We start from the raw sequence: 17,273 nt of genomic DNA, 5'->3' as shown, positions 1-17,273 counted from the left end.
GCTAAGGGTGGGCCAACACCACACTGAATTCCAGCATTAGCGATGGTGGGCGCTACGAACTTGTAAGTCATTTTCAGCCGGATGAACGGATACTTTTGATCACATAGTGTATCAATCGGCCGAAGCAGCTTAATGCAACTCCTGAAAATTCTCTAGAGAATCTGAATTGATTTATCCGAGCGTCTCTAATATCCTAAGGAAAGGTCCATTCTTCTACAGGCAGCTTGACTTTGTGGTAGAGACTGGAGCACCCTAGATTCGATTCCGGGCATGGGAAATCCATACATATTATAAAAATGGATGTGTGTATGTGTGTGTGTGTTCCACATCTCCTAAACCACTTGATCGACTTTAACCAATCTTGGACGGATGTATCTTAGTGTCAGTCGACAGTCGCTGTGCGGATATCTTGTCTATCAGGAAGGACTGATAGAGGAGATACAGAAGATCAAAGAAAGATTGACGAGCTTCATAATGGGATCGTTTAGCTGGCGAGAGAGCGTTACGGAGATGCTACACAAACTCCACTGACAGACGTTATAAGACGTGTATCGTAGTGTTAGTCGACTGTCGCTGTGCGGGTATCATGTCTGTCAGGTAGGACTGATAGAGGAGATAGAGAAGATCATAGGAAAAGCGCCGCGCTTCGTCACGGGATCGTATAGCTGGCGAGAGGGCGTTACAGAGATGCTAAACAAACTCCACTAGCAGACGTTACAAGAAAGGCGTTGTGCATCACGGAGAGATTTACTATTCAAATTTCGGGACAGCACTTTTCAGGAGGAATCCGACAACATATTACTTCTCCCCACATACATCTTGCGTATTGACCACGAGGGGGAAATTCGAGAAATTAGAGCTAATACCAATTATTCTTCCCACGCAACCGTCGCTAGTGGAACAGGACTGGAGCGATCATACTGTGGTACAGAAAGTACCCTCCGCCACACACCATTAGGTGGCTTGCGCGCAGTATAATGTAGGTGTTGAACCACTTACCTATCAGGGACGTGAGGGTGGGGGAGAAAGAGGTCCGTAGGCCACGACGCGTGGATTCCCAGATTTTATTCATCCAGTATTTGACAATAAGAGCACTGAGCAACTTGCATCAAAATTTAGTCACAATTTGAAATCTTCATGATTTTTTTCTTTCTGATAGCCACTACAATATGATGAAAGGAAAAATGTTTATCACCTACTACTTTTCCGCTGGCCATGCAGTAAACGCACTGCATGAAGCTTGACGTTTAAATCTATTACCTCTTTCCTACTAAATGTGTTCGCAATAAATTTTGTAGACAGTATCCACATATGCCGCCGAATGAACTTACAACATTGTATCATTGTACGACTCATAGTTCAGGAGATATGGCGTCACGAACATTAAGCACAAGGCCAGACGCTGCGTCGTACTGGCATGGAAACACAGCAATAAATAAATACCTAGGAACCGCTGGGTTTTTCCGTTACTTTTTGAATAGAGTTGCATGCTCCATAAGCATTTTCGTGAAGCGTAAAGTAAATAAAACTCTCCGTCCTAATATGCCTCAGAAGGCCCAACGGTACCGAGCGCTCGCCGTGTCATTCTCAGCAAGCAGGCATCAGTATATGTGGTTATGGAGTCGCATGTGGCAGCACACCGCTGTCCCGGCCGTTGTCAGTTATAGTGGCCAGAGACGCTACTTCTCAATCAAGTAGCTCCTCAATTGGCCTGACGAGGGCTATGTACGCCCCACCTGTCAGCAGCGCTCGGCAAACCCTGATGGTTACCCGTCCAAGTGCTAGCCAAGCCCGACAGCACTTAACATCCGTAGTCTGACGGGAACCGGTGTTACAAATGCGGTAAGGCCGTTGGAAAATAGAAAAAAGATGGAAACAAAATCAGTAGTGTCTGAGACAGATAATCGTTGGTTCGAGTCTCTTTTACATGGAAATTTTTTCGTTTTATTCGTCCAGTTCGAATACCAGCGTCATTTAAATATAAAATACATCAAATACATGCTAAGTAACATATATTTAGCTGTAACTTTTATCAGAAATACGTTTCCAATTGCTAGTTGCTTGTAGCACAGAGACATATAGATTTCATTGTATAAACTAATTCTTAATTTGCTTACATTAAAAAATATTACAATTAAAACTTGTTTTCATCTTTATGTATTTTCACACTTCATGGAAATGCTCGTGGAACATGCGTCTTTATTTGAAAATTAACAATGGCCGGCAAATGAACCCAGGCGGACTATTTCGCATACCAGCATTCTACCACACAGCCTCGCTGCCTGTAGAGAAAAAGACGTTATGAAGTTATAGACACTTGAAAAACTTCAGAGTCGATATTCTCGAGAATTTATGAGAGTCGCTTCGGAAGATTGGTATTTCAGTTCTGCACTTCATGTACCATCAGTATACACACCCGGAAAGAAATTAATACACCTGCAAAGGCGACGTCGATCCTGATGCGATGACGACACGTGGCACCTCGACGATAGAAGATGTACTGATACTGGTTTCAACGTCGCCCGCCAACAGATAGCATAGTGGCATAGCTATAAGTGGTCCATTTGTGTCTACTCATTAGTATGGAATTCTCACAGCCAGAAGGCTCATTGTGGTGAAGTTTGGAATAACAGGCATACTTAACAATCATATACAACCGATCGCTCGACGAAAGAACCATACCTAAAGACTCGAAAGTAGCACAGGTCACACCAATATTCAAGAAAGGTAGTAGGAGCAATCCACTAAATTACAGACCCATATCGCTAACGTCGATATGCAGCACGATTTTGGAACATATATTGTGTTCGAACATTATGAATTACCTGGAAGAGAACGGTCTATTGACACACAGTGAACATGGGTTCAGAAAACATCGTTCCTGTGAAACACAACTAGCTCTTTATTCACCTGAAGTGCTCAGTGCTGTTCACAAGGGATTTCAGATCGATTCCGTACTTTTTAATTTCCGGAAGGCTTTTGACACTGTACCTCACAAGCGGCTTGTAGTGAATTCCTTGCTTATGGAATATCGTCTCAGTTACGTGACTAGATTTGTGATTTCCTGTCAGAGAGGTCACAGTTAGTAGTAATTGTCGGAAAGTAATCGAGTAAAATATAAGTGATTTCTGGCATTCCCCAAGGCAGTGTTATAGGCCCTTTGCTGTTCCTTATTTATATAATCGATTTGGGAGACAATCTGAGCAGCCGTCTTAGATCGTTTGCAGATGACGCTGTCGTTTATCGGCTAATAAAGTCATCAGAAGATCAAAACAAATTGCAAAACGATTTAGAAAAGATATCTGAGTGGTGCGAAAATTGGCAGTGGAACCTAAATAACAAAAAGTGTGAGGTCATCCACATGAGTGCTGAAAGGGATCCGTTGAACCTCTGTTACACGATAAATCAGTCAAATCAAAAAGCCTTAAATTCAACTAAATACCTAGGTATTAAAATTACGAACAGCTTAAATTGGAAGGAGCACATACCAAACGTTGCGGGGAAGGCTAACCAAAGACTGTGTTTTATTGGCAGGACACTAAGAAAATGTAACGGATCTGCTAAGGAGACTGCCTACACTACGCTTGTTCGTCCGCTTTTAGCATACTGCTGCGCGATGTGGGATCCTTAACAGATAGGACTGGCGCAGTACATCGACAAAGTTCAAAGAAGAGCAGCACGTTTTGTATTATCGGGAAATATGGGAGAGAGTGTCACAGAAATGATACAGGATTTTGAGGTGGACATCATTAAAAGAAAGGCGTTTTTTCGTTGCGACGGAATCTTCTCACGAAATTCCAATCACCAACTTTCTCCTTCGAATGCGAAGACATTTTGTTGACACCGACCTACATAGGGAGAAACGATCACCACGATAAAATAAGGGAGATCAGAGCTCATACGGAAAGATATAGGTGTTCGTTCTTTCCGCGCGCTATACGAGATTGGAATAATAGAGAATTGTGAAGGTGGTTCGATGAACCCTGTGCCAGGCACTTAAATGTGATTTGAAGGGTGTCCATTTAGATGTAGACTACGGGCACACACACTTCTAGCCCGTCTTCTGTGCAAAATTCTCTGCTTTCTTAACAACTTCCTAATATGTTTCTTGAATCAAGGTGGATCCTTTCCCTCCCGTATATTTTTGCTACGTACATATTTCTCTAGCACGTGGTGGACAATACCTTTAAATTCCGACCAAAGATGCTCAATATCTTTTTGTGCCGCGGTGAATGCTTGGTACTGACTATGAAGATATTCATTAACGACACTTTTATTTGCTTTCCCAAACAAGAAAACTATACGCTATTCCTTTGGTTTTTTTGGCATCTTCCACTGACATAGAAGCCACAACGACATTATGGTCGCTAATACCTTCTTCTAGAGTAACTTCCTCAAAAAGATCAGGTCTGTTTGTCGCCAAGATATCTAATCTGTTCCCATCTCGAGTTGGTTTCCTAACCAATTGCTCAAAGTTGTATGTTGAGAGCGCTCCTACAATAACTTCATACGAGTCTTTGCTTCTGCCCCCTGTGATAAACGTGTAATTTTCCCAGTCAATGGACGCCAGATTAAAGTCTCCACCTATAACTAATGGATAATTTGGATGTTTATTTCCTATGTACTCAAGGCTTTCCCTGAAACGTTCTGCGACGTATGTTGCGGATGCTGGTGCTGTATAAAATATCGTAATACATTGGTCACTCCTTGTGTGATTGACAGCTTTATCCAGACTATTTCACAGTCCGACCCAGTATCAATCTTAACTGCGTTTAGAAAGCTTTTAACTGCAATGAACACACTACCTCCCATAGCATGAGTCCAATCTGAGTTAAAAATTTCACTGCTGTTTGTGTCTGGTCTCAACCAGTTTTCAGTACCTAATACAGTATTGGCACTACTACTTTTTTTTCGGAGAGTAACTCGAGGATCTTGCTACGGACACTTCGACAATTTACTAGCATGAAATTTAGCATATTGAAATCCTTTAATGCTTTGGAATGACCTGTTTAGGCGAACTAACAATTTTTACAGTTGGCACACCCCCATCCCCCGTGGATCTTCTACTTTTACATATGCATTTAAACACATACTCCACAAGCTACTGCAGGGTGCGTGGCGAAGGGTACCCTGTACCACTATCAGTCGTTTCCTTTCCTCTACTCTGTTCCACTCGCAGACAGAGCGAGGGAAAAACGACTGTTGATATGCCTCCCCGTACGAGCCCTATTTTCTCGTATCTTGTCTACATATTTCAAATACAGCTACACCTTAACGATTTCGTAATTTTGATTGAGGGAGCTCGAGTATGGTGAAATGAACATAGTCTGTGCAGCTAAGTTAGGATGAGAGTGCAAAAGAGAGATGAAGCTCAATACAGGTGCAGTTAAAGCGCTGTTAAAACACGTCACGTTTTTGGGAAGTATATTTCACAGTCGATTCACAGCATGGTACCTTCAGAGTGTTTCCCTATACAAACTACATTATACCAACATATTGACGAAAACTTTATAAATGACCATATTCTTCCAGCAACTATAATATTTTTGGGTGCTAATTGCGATATAAGTAAAAATTTAATTACTTTTCAGTTCGGCTTTCACTCATTGCGGGATATTGCGAATATTGTTAGTGTAGCCGGTGTTGTTATCTGGTAAGTAAACCATTCAGAAGCAGTTGAATACTGGAAGTTTCTGAGTTTGCATGAAAGACGATGCACTATGTTAGCACTAAGCAGCTTTTTGGCTACAGTGTGGGCTTTTCCTTAGGAGTGGCCGGACGTGTACGACCTGGACAACACAACTTGCAGCGGGTATCTGTGTGATATTTGGGACATCCTGTCAAGGAAAATAAATTTCACGTGAGTATTTTTCCCTGCTATATCCGCCACTTCACATAGTTATATCAGAGAATTATTTAATGCTCTTCCGGGCTAATTTGCCGTGGTAGATCTGTAGAACTTCTTCTCCCTGACGTTTCGTTCTCAACTACGGAGAACATCTTCCGAGGTGAGTCGACTCGGAAGATGTTCTCCGTAGTTGAGAACGAAACGTCAGGGAGAAGAAGTTCTACGGATCGACCACGGCAACTTAGCCCGGAAGAGTTTACTGATAAAGACGCCGGCCGTGAAAGCCTACATGGAATGATATTTAATGCTGTTAGCATTAACACACATTGTAAGTAAAGGATTTTGATCGATTCTTGGTTGGAAAGTTGAAGCTCTTTATGAAGTAAATGAACAATATCTGGAGAACCTGTTCGTAGAAGTAGATTCAGAAACTTGGCAAATTACTGTTGTCTTCTTATAACCGGAAGTATCTTAGACTAAAGTAAAAATCAGTGACTTCCTTTAGTCTTCATAAATATACATCGAAACTAGACTCTGCGGTTGGATAACTACATTTAGCCGGCCGCGGTGGCCGAGCGGTTCTAGGCGGTTAAGTCCGGAACTGCGCGACTGCTACGGTCGTAGGTTCGAATCCTGCCTCGGGCATGGATGTGTGTGATGTCCTTAGGTTAGTTAGGTTTAAGTATTTCTAAGTTCTAGGGGACTGATGACTTCAGATGTTAAGCCCCATAGTGTTCAGAGCCATTTAAACCAATAACTACATTTACTCGGTTGTTTACAATACGCAGTCAGCTGTTGTGGGTGCTATTCGAGAGAAATGAGACTGTCAAAGTTGGCGCTTCAGTACCAATCGATGGCGAGGACAACAGAGACGGGACAGTAGCTTAATGGGACAAAAGTAAAAGAGGGAATCAGAACTTGTCCTGTTAAACGAACTATCCCAGCACTGAAGCGCAATCTAAATTTTTAAAGAAATTCTTGTGAAGGACAGAACCTTGCTTGACGTACTACGCATCCAGTGTGTCTACTTGCCCGAGAGCAGTGGGCTAATTACTGACAGCGAATTTCGGTCCTTTTTCCAGTCCCAGAATAATCCAAAAGAGCCCGCTGTGAATGCTATGCTGTCGTAGTGGGGAGGAGCATGGATGTGGATTAAAGTTAAGTATCGTTTGCCTCATTCCCACTCACTCAGACAAATTATCGCTGATGCCGAACAAGTAATCCCTTTTACTCTCTATACACGCAGTACAAAAAGCCTTTCACCTAAAAGAGATGGCTAAGGTTTTCGAGGGGTTTCCCTTGGCAGCAAGGCAAATTTAGGGAATGGGAATGTCCTCCTAATATTCCTACGTTGGGGCTCCATCTGCCTCACCACCAGCTCACCTACTCACATCAAAAAAGTTTTGCATCACCACAGTTCCCAGAACTCCTGAGGATAGACGTTGACTGTTGATATTGTATTACAGACAGAGTCCCTGTGACTGTTCAGAGATGTCACTAAACCCGCCCAAAGATGTAGACAACCATGCATGAGCAGCGTCTATTAGACAGAGGGGGTCCGACAGCCGATGAGTTCCAGTCATTCCACCAGGAAGGAGGTACATGGCTCGTGTTGTCTATAGTTCAACCATACCTAAACGGTGGATCACGTCCGTATTGTTGTTTTGTGCCAGGAAGGGTTATCAACAAGGGAAATGTCCAGGCGTCTCGGAGTGAACCAAAGCGATGTTGTTCAGACGTGGGGGACATACAGAGAGACAGGAACTGTCGATGACATGCCTCGCTCAGGCCGCTCAACGGCTACTGATGCAGTGGATGCCGCTACCTACGGATAATGGCTCGGAGAGACCCTGACAGCAACCCCACCATATTGAATAATACTTTTCGTGCAGCCACAGGACGTCCTGTTACGACTCAAACTATGCGCAGTAGGCTGCATGATGCGCAACTTTACGCTCGACGTCCATGCCAAGGTCCAGCTTTGCAACCACGACACCATGCAGCGCGGTACAGATGGGCCCAACAACATGCCAAATGGACCGCTCAGGATTGGCATCACGTTCTCTTTACCGATGAGTGAGCATATGCCTTCAACCAGACAATCGTCGTAGACGTGTTTGGAAGCAATGCTGTCAGGTTGAACGCCTTAGACACACTGTCCATCGAATTCAGCAAGGTGGACGTTCCCTACTGTTTTGGGGTAGCATTATGTGGGGCCGACGTATGCCGCTGGTGGTCATGGAAGGCTCCATAATGGCTGTACGGTACGTGAATGCCATACTCCGACCGATAGTGAAACCATATCGGCAGCATATTGGCGAGACATTCGTCATCATGCCCTCATCGTGCACGTCTTGTGAATGACGTCCTTTAGGATAACAACATCTCTCGACTAGAGTGGCCAGCGTGTTCTCCAGACATGAAGCCTATCGAACATGCATGGGATAGACTGAAAAGGGCTGTTGATGGACGACGTCACCCACCAACCACTCTGAGGGATCGACGCCGAATCGCCATTGACGAGTGGTATAATCTGGGCCAACAGTGCCTTGATGAACTTCTGGATAGTATGCCACCACAAATACAAACATGCATCAATGCAAGAGGACGTGCTACTGGGTGTTAGAGGTACTGGTGTGTACAGCAGTCTGGACCACCACCTCTGAAGGTCTCACTTTATGGTGGTACAACATGCGACTTGTGGTTTTCATGGGCAATAAAAAGGGTGGAAATTTTGTTCATGATGATGTCTGTTCCAATTTTCTGTACAGGTTCCGGAACTCTAGGGACCGACGTGATGCAAAACTTTTTTATGTGTGTATTTGGCTGGAAACTCCCTGCTCTACCGTGGGTGCAATCCACTGTAGTTAGAGAGTCGAAAGCACGCACAAAATCTGTTTCGCTGCATGCCTATGGTAGAATGCTTCCGTTTAACAGTCAGCTCCTTACACCGTCCTTCACAGTCTGAGCTTATATTCTGTCTTTAATTACTTCGAGAGCACAAGTAAATATGAACTGTATTTCCTGAAAACAATAACAAAATATATAAACACCCATGATCTATCCACATAACACATATTATGACAAAGAAAAGAGAGTGATTCCATGTTGTTGTTTTCTTTATTCCATGAGCACATATGAAATATGTCACATTGTTTGGGCAAGAACTTGTCACTGAAACAGAGCAAACCCAGCTTACAGGAACTGCTACTACATTTCAGTAAATAACCATTGTAATTACACAATCATATCGGAATTTTTTTCTCATCAATTTCCTGGAAAGCTACCTAAAAATAACTGCCTGCTACTGAAGAAGTCTTTTCAGGATACAGTAAAGTGACAACTTCGTCTTGAAGTAACGATTCGACAATTTTTCCCTCACCATGTGACGAACACGAGTGATATAGAAGCGGGTTTTGAATAAGATAGTACAACTCGGCTGATGTAGTGGTACACGATTATTCTGTTTTTCGATGTAGTAATTAACTTGAACTGTAGCACTGAGTGAGATAAAACAGTATTTTCAAATAAGACCATATGAAGATGATTTTCGAAACAAATTAAGATTTCACCACTCTTTTATGTTATGGTTTGATGTTTGAAGGAAATTAGGAATTTGGAATTAGTTCTTTGATATTCAGTCTTCTCAAACCAATTATTTATTAGCTCTCGGGCTCTAACTCATTTCAGTAAATGTTACTCTATAAAGATTTCCCCTGTCGTGAATTAGCAGAGCACCTCCAAAAGCTTGTACATCACCTCAAGCCTGTGGTGCATATGTCCACTGCAATGGACAGCTGTTAAAGTTTCTTCTTTACGTTTTCAATCAGCCCTGAGGCTGTAAATTCACGCAGTCCACTCCAGTGGATAGTTCCTAGTGGTGCTGTGCCCTGCGAGTATTTGCAGTCTCTGGACCGGTTGAAAGCGCCAGACAAGCCACATTAATAACTGTCGACTGGATTGGACATGTACACCACATAGTGAAGTAGGTGCGAAAAATGTGACCGCTTTAGAATGTCAGCCGCATCCTGTTTTTCCCATCAGTGTTACGGAAAAACAGAAATTTGTAGTTAATAATATATGTATCGGCTTATCAGTATTGTTTGTCAAGACAACTGCCGTAGGTGACCAATTCAATGTCATAAAATTTCTTTCCAGTAACGAATCCATGCTGTGTCTTGAATTATGGAAGACACATGCGAATAAAAAGGACTGATCTTTCAATATGACGAATATGAGAGCAATTATTTGTAGACACTGAAACAATTAATTCATCTGAAAAGGCCTACGTTCTCAGTAGACGGTACGTTTACATGAAACATAGTATTACGTACAACCAAGTAAGATAACTAAATAGAAATTCAGACGAATTCCGGCGAGAGAATATTTCTTGCGTTACAACCTGAGTTTAATGATCACGGAAATAGTTTTCAGTTCACAGATTCTACAGATTAAAAGACCAGGTAGGTACCGTGGATTCTGATTTTCACCCATTGCCATCAGACAATGGCAATGAAGCAGTTCAACATCAAGGCTTTCGCTCTACATGCTGTTGTATACCACACCTCTTGGGACTGATGACGCGTTTCTACTGTAGTTGGGGAAAGGATTCTAACTAAACGCACGGAAACAGAAAACAGGTATGTTTCCTCAGTTCTGCGAGGAAGCGAGTCTACAAGTTTTTGTAGATATTCTATACCCGTCTGAAGCCACTGATCGATAATTAACTCCTGTAGAGCTAGAACATTGTAGGGATGTTTTTTGCGCCATTCCATCTCACCTGCTGCTACAAATAATCCCAGATATTTCCTTCAGAAGCGAGATAGGATAGGCAACTAGCAAATCGAAGTGCCTTAATGTTCGTCAAACCAGGTCCGTATGAATGCAATTCTCTGGACACGACTGTCCTCATCCTGTGTGCGTGCGAAGCACACACATCAGGAAGATGTGAGAGCAACAGCAACACTTGTTCTCTGAGGATGTTAAGCAACTTGGTTCATGTTCACAGTAGGCTGAGTGAGTGTGACGACACCCACAACACACAAGTGAAACGCCTCATTGAGCGCTCGGTGCTCTAGACCAGCGGCCATCATTTTTTTTTTTTTCACTGAAGAGTCAATACTGACATTTTGGGTAGGCACCTCGGTCCACATGCGTACCCATCTTATTATTGGTGCGTAATCTTCATAAATTAGCATTTACGAGCCTCCAGTAGACCAGCAGTAGTAAAGGCACGATAAGTTGGACGCCGGCCTCGAGGTACTGATCGTTAAAAGTCGGGCCCATGCGGAACACTTCGTTTCTACTGTTCTCTGTTTCAGATTGCTGCCACCTTGAGAGCCCCTAGAGTTGTGAAACTAAAATTCCCTCACGAAATGTTGGTTTGCTTTGTGTAGTCTGTGTTAGTGTATGTTTCATTGATTAATAACAGTAAATTTCCCTTTATTTAAATGCGATATGCAATATGATACCCGATCACCAATCTTTACTAAATGTTTTGAATGTCATTCTTCTTCCACTCAATGCGCTGAATTACAACAGCATTCATTAATTTAATGTACCCTGCTACGGATAAGTATTGTCTTTTTAGCCATCGCCATTTCTTACGTGGTACTCCCTTACCGCTTTGTGCACATTGCTCCCAACTTTTGACTGTCCGTCATTTCCTGACTGAATGCCCTTCTCTTAACCGCTTACTAATCGCGTTTGTGTTTGCTGTCTGACTTATCGGCCGTTTCACCGAGCGGCGCGCGCGGTGTCGATCGCGTTCTACTTGTTATCCGTCTTAGCGATATGGCAAAGGCCATTTAATTTTTAATTCTGGACCTCCGTTTGTCTATGGCGTATGTTATATACCTTTCTCCACGTTCCTGTTTTTAGCTGTATTCTTTTCCGTCGATTGGGACTGACGTGTAGTCGTTTTTAACTCCTCTCTTTGTCTTGGTGTTTTATGCATTTGACAAGGGCGCGTATAACCGTAGATGTTTTTGCGCCCTAAAACAAAACAAAACAAACAACCACATTTGAAAATGACCGTCTCTGAAATGCACGTTTACGAATCCACGCTACTTGAATGTCAAAATTGACGCTGATAAACCAAGAAGTTATGACAACTTCCCATCGCGGCGTTGGATGCCGCCTACTGGCGTTTCAGGCACGTGACGCGGTAACAAAAGTATGTAAGCCGAGGAGACACCGACGGGGGATCACCCTGGTGAAGATATGGGCTGTAAATAGGGAAACCCATTGAAGTAAGCGACTCTGACAAAGGGGAGAGCCGGCCGGTGTGGCCGTGCGGTTCTAGGCGCTTCAGTTTGGAACTGCGTGACCGCTACGGTCGCAGGTTCGAATCCCGCCTCGGACATGGATGTGTGTGATGTCCTTAGGTCAGTTAGGTTTAAGTAGTTCTAAGTTCTAGGGACTGATGACCACAAATGTTAAGTCCCATAGTGCTCAGAGCCATTTGAACCATTTGAACCAAAGGGGAGATTATTATTACGCAGAGCCTATAAACGAGAATATCGTAAACGGAGAAGCTGATCCAATGTTCGAGGAACGTGCATTGGAGTCGGCGCTTTGAAACCCGCCGGCCGAAGGGGCCGAGCGGTTCTAGGCGCTTCAGTCTGGAATCGCGCGACCGCTACGGTCACAGGTTCGAATCCTGCCTCGGCCATGGATATGTTCGATGTCCTTAGGTTGGTTAGCTTTTAGTAGTTCTAAGTTCTAGGGGACTGATGACCTCAGCAGTTAAGTCCCATAATGCTCAGAGCCACTTGAACCACTTGAACCACTTTGAAACCCGCCTGTTTCTTCAGACATGTTGATAATACATTTGTCGTTTGGCCTCATGGTAGGAAGAATTTGAATACCTTTTTAGAACATCTGAACTCGATACACCAGAACATTCGTTTTACGATGGAGGTGGAAGAGGATGGTTGCCTTCCCTTTCTTGATGTTTTGGTTAGGAGGAAGGTTGATGGACCATTGGGACATGCAGTTTACCGGAAACGCACTCACACTGACTTGTATTTACGGGCTCATAGTTCTCACCATCCGGCTCAGGGTGAAGGGGTACTTTGTACCTTAGTACACAGGGCACATGTCATCTCCGACACTAAGACTTAGAAAGATTGAACGTGCGTTGCGCAATCGACCAACTGTGCAAAGGATGATTGATGATAATACTGAGTCGACACCTAAGTCTACGGTCTTTTTGCCTTACTTAGGAAGCACTTCCAACAATGTGAATGTGTTTTCCGACCTCCATCTAAAATTAGAGTGCTTTTTGGTTTTGTTAAGGATGATCTAGCTTGCGTTAGGCGGATGTATATTGCATTCCTTGTAGCTGTGACATGGCCTATATTGGTCAGACTATCAGGACCATGGAGGAACGATGTACTGAGCATAAAAGGCACACACGATTACAGCACCCAAGTAGATCTGCTATTGCCGAACATTGTTTGGATACTGGTCACCCTATGTTCTATAACAATACCGATATATTGGCATGCACGTCCAGCTATTGGAACATTGTTATTAAGAAGGCTGTTGAGATTAAGTTAGCGAGCAACCTTGTAAACAGGGTGTAGGTTTTTGCTTAAACTCTGCTTGGAATCCTGTTCTCTCCCTTGTCAAAAAACAGAGGGACAGGGTCAATGTTACCTCACTTGCCAGTTCGTAGTGTTTTTCTATCCATACCCATTACTTTGGTCATCTTTGGTGGCACTAGTGTTCAGTCTGTCTGTGTTATCTTTCCTGAATTACTCCAAGAACCAAGGTTTCAAATTTGCCTGTACATCGTTTATCCGTTGCAGAGTCTGCTTAATTGGAATAACAAAACCCGAATTCATTGTTGTAATACTCGTGACACGCGTTCAAAGTTCCTCAGTAAAGATCAAGATTCAATTGTACAATTAATTTTAAACAAGTTAACAAATCCCGCCAATGGCGGATCAGAAGCCACATCAGTCCTTTCCGTATTGTCCACAATCGGTCTGAAAAATATTCTGAAACTGACATGTTAATACACCAAAATTTAGGAGATAACGACTGGATAGTTACGTAACAAGTATATTAAAAGTTACTTCAAATGTCATTATTAGTCACGAAGTCACAGCTGTGAACCGGCCGGGGTGGCCGAGCGGTTCTAAACGCTACAGTCTGGAACCGCGCGACCGCTACGGTCGCAGGTTCGAATCCTGCCTCGGGCATGGACGTGTGTGATGTCCTTAGGTTAGCTAGGTTTAAGTAGTTCTAAGTTCTAGGGGACTGGTGACCTCAGAAGTTAAGTCCCATAGTGCTCAGAGCCATTTGAATCATTTTTTTCAGAGCTGTGATTGATCAGATCCAGAAGAGGAGAAAGGACGGCAAGCACTTGTATTGCTGCCTCAGATAACATGTGAAGGTTGAGCCTTCTTTTATTTATTAAGATACAAGTTAAAACTCTGACAGTCATTTTACAAACGTTTTAAATTATATCGTAAAAGAATAGTTTTTTAATGGTGATCTTATGATGCCACCTTGAATGACTACGAAAAAACCCATATAATGATGAGGAGCCTTTCAACGTACTGCTTTGACCTTTTAGTTGGTCTCGTAGATTTGTTTACAAGGTGTTCACGCGCCCTCATGCAGTGGCTCCAGATTCCTATAGTACATGAAACAATTGTGCGACTACATAAGTCTCTTTGAACGGGCTGTACGATTCAGTGCACATAATAAACTGAAATACATTATGTTATTTACATAAATATAGGCAAATCATACAAAGTCTTCTTTACTATTCTGTCACTACAAGTTTTATATCATTTACAATAAAAATGTTTCTTTTATCGTATGCAGTTAATTTTCAAAACTTGGACCTCATCCATTGTACAAGAATAACTTGACTTCGGTGAAATTAAAGATTCTAGCTAGTGTTATGTGATAGTTTCTCCATTATCAAGAATAACTAAAGGGCTGTGAGGCACATTACTGTCTTGGAGTCATAAGTTCTCTTCCAGTCGCATGTCAGCATAGTAATTTAAACGTACAATAACGTCTATCGCTTCACTTGGGATCGAAACGCTATATTTGTTCTTGGTGTATCGGTAATTTGGCCGGAGCATGACGGTTGGAAACTAAGTATATTGTCCACATGAAGTTTCTCTTTCAGATAGTTTCTTTTGGTGTCTTCTTTGAAATATTCGTGCGGATGAGTCCTTCAGCGTCATGATCTATTATTCAAAAAGTTTTCAGTCTTTAGAGGACAGTAAACACCTATCGCACTTGGTGAAAATGTTTGCTTGGAGAAAGTCTTTATAAAATTTCACCAGGAGGAGAGGCTACAATCCTGCGCTTGCTTTCTGACGCTACATGGTGAGCTACTGTTAACCTGTTTACAGGTCACTGTTTCCTTTCACTGAATACATTTATTCAATATACATTTATTTATTGTCCTATATCGGTTACGGGCTTTTACCTTCATAATTTTCTGGTCCAAGTCATTTTACCATACTGTTAACTACTCTTCCCAGTCTTGTGCTTTACATTTACATTGATAAAATTTAGGTCAGTTTTTACAAATTGAATTGCCTGGAAATTGTATTCATATTTTGTACAATGAAATTTCCTGTCATGCGCTCACCATTTTTACAGATCACTGAGACACAAACCTACTTAAGGTCCATAAGTGCTTGAACATTCATCATTCTATATCAAAGCGAAAAAGAACTGAATAATAAAACAGCTCAACTAAAAGAGTAAAGGAAAAAATCGCGTATCAGCAGTACACTGCCGTCTTATTGCTTAATATTATATTAGTGTGAGCGTACTTCTGGTACTGGTAATGTAGCCTGAATCATGCACGGTGTGCACACGTGTTTTTATTCTCGTACTAGTGTGATGCTCATTTAATAGTGTGACATGTCGGTACCGTAGTTCCACTCATTAAACAGCAGTAAGTTCCACTGCTCAGTTTTGTTATTTTGTTTGCTTCTCCAACCTGACAGACTATTTTCTGAGTTTTTTATCAGTGTTCAATGCTAAAATACGTGGTATATATATATAGCACACGCTGTATCCTTGTTTCGTTGTGAAATCCAACTCTGCATTCATGGAGATAAGCTTTAAACCTTTACAGTTTAAAAAATCAATTAATTCAATAGACTTAAGAAAGAAAACGTAAATAAACTGTGACTGTGCAACAGCACATATTTCTTAAGTGAAAATACATATGCATGGCTAGGAGAATAAAAAAAAATTATCCTGGATAAGCTTCAGTATTGCGAATACATGTCCGATGTGAAATAATTACTTTTTTGTTATGACATTAAAATTACTTGTGTGTTATGACATTAATACTCAGAGTATTCAGTACATTTGTTTCGTTCGAAGATCGCCATGAACCATGTTTCTGCAGCTGTACTTACCTTCGTATATTGCTGTTCGCTGATTCTGTATACAGCGAAATTTCTCGAGATTCTTATGTGGATAGATGCCTTGAATTTTGTTCTTTCTAGGGTTTGACAATAAGTAGCAACCTGGATGAGGTATTCGAACAATAACATATGGTCCTTCGTATAGTAATGCCCATTTGGTGTTTTGTTGTTTAAGCTGTGATGATTTCCAGTCAGCAGAACATAATTTCCTATATTATACTTTGTACATTTTTTAGATTTTTATCATATTGTAGTTTTCGGAGATGTGCCTCCCGTGTGAGGGTGATTAAAAAAGATCTTTTTTTTTCTTCGCATGTTTCCGATATCAGATGGAACTTTGGAAGAGTATTTACCCACTTGTTGTCTTCTTTTGCATTTAACATTAGCTCTGCAGTAGCATGTTGTGTGTAATATATTGGAAGATGATTTACTACTTTGTCAAACAGTTGTAAATATTGTTCCTAATGAGTGTGTTTGTTGTCTACCAAGGGTCGCATGAAGTGGTTAAGTTAGCGAAATACTCTCCTGGAAGGGTTGGCTTGTGGGCTGAATCGTGATATCAAAATTATTTTTATGTCGTCCTGTCCTAGAATTCTCTTGATTTATACCCTGTGGAATAAGATTCATTGTCAGAGAGTTAGCCTTTTTGTTTTTTTATTATACTTGTGTAATGATCAGAGATTTTCTTGACGATTGATGTGCTTAATTATATGTGTAAAACGTTACAAATTTTGAAAATACATCGTACAGTGCAAAAACATAACTCACACCTCCACGTGTCTTTGGATATGGTCCGGCGACGTCGATGGAAACTGTTTCTTGTGGTTTGGTTGCTAAAGTGTAAATAATTTTTGCTAGTCACAGCGACTGCGTCGATTTTCTCCTAGATTACACACGTTCGCGGGAGTCGATGAAGCTTATGTGACATGTTCGGGAAATAACAGAACATAGTTAGGTTAGAACATTTCGTTGTTCCAAACTGCCCCCAAATATGACACGCGATCCAA

At 41.9% G+C, this 17,273-nt stretch overlaps 1 protein-coding gene across 1 annotated transcript in view; it reads left to right on the top strand.

Annotated features, from left to right (window-relative positions):
• LOC126455932 (glutamate receptor ionotropic, kainate glr-3-like) overlaps positions 1-17,273 on the top strand; it is a 134,101-nt gene that overhangs the window by 48,635 nt on the left and 68,193 nt on the right. Inside the window, exon 4 of the mRNA XM_050091691.1 lies at positions 5,592-5,653. Within this exon, the coding sequence (XP_049947648.1) occupies positions 5,592-5,653 (62 nt within the window). The remainder of the gene's footprint in view (positions 1-5,591; positions 5,654-17,273) is intronic.

Source organism: Schistocerca serialis, chromosome 2 (assembly GCF_023864345.2).
Source record: "Schistocerca serialis cubense isolate TAMUIC-IGC-003099 chromosome 2, iqSchSeri2.2, whole genome shotgun sequence".
NCBI classification, from domain to species: domain Eukaryota; kingdom Metazoa; phylum Arthropoda; class Insecta; order Orthoptera; family Acrididae; genus Schistocerca; species Schistocerca serialis.
Note: the sequence above shows the minus strand (reverse complement) of the source record. Positions and strands in the feature narration are given on the sequence as shown.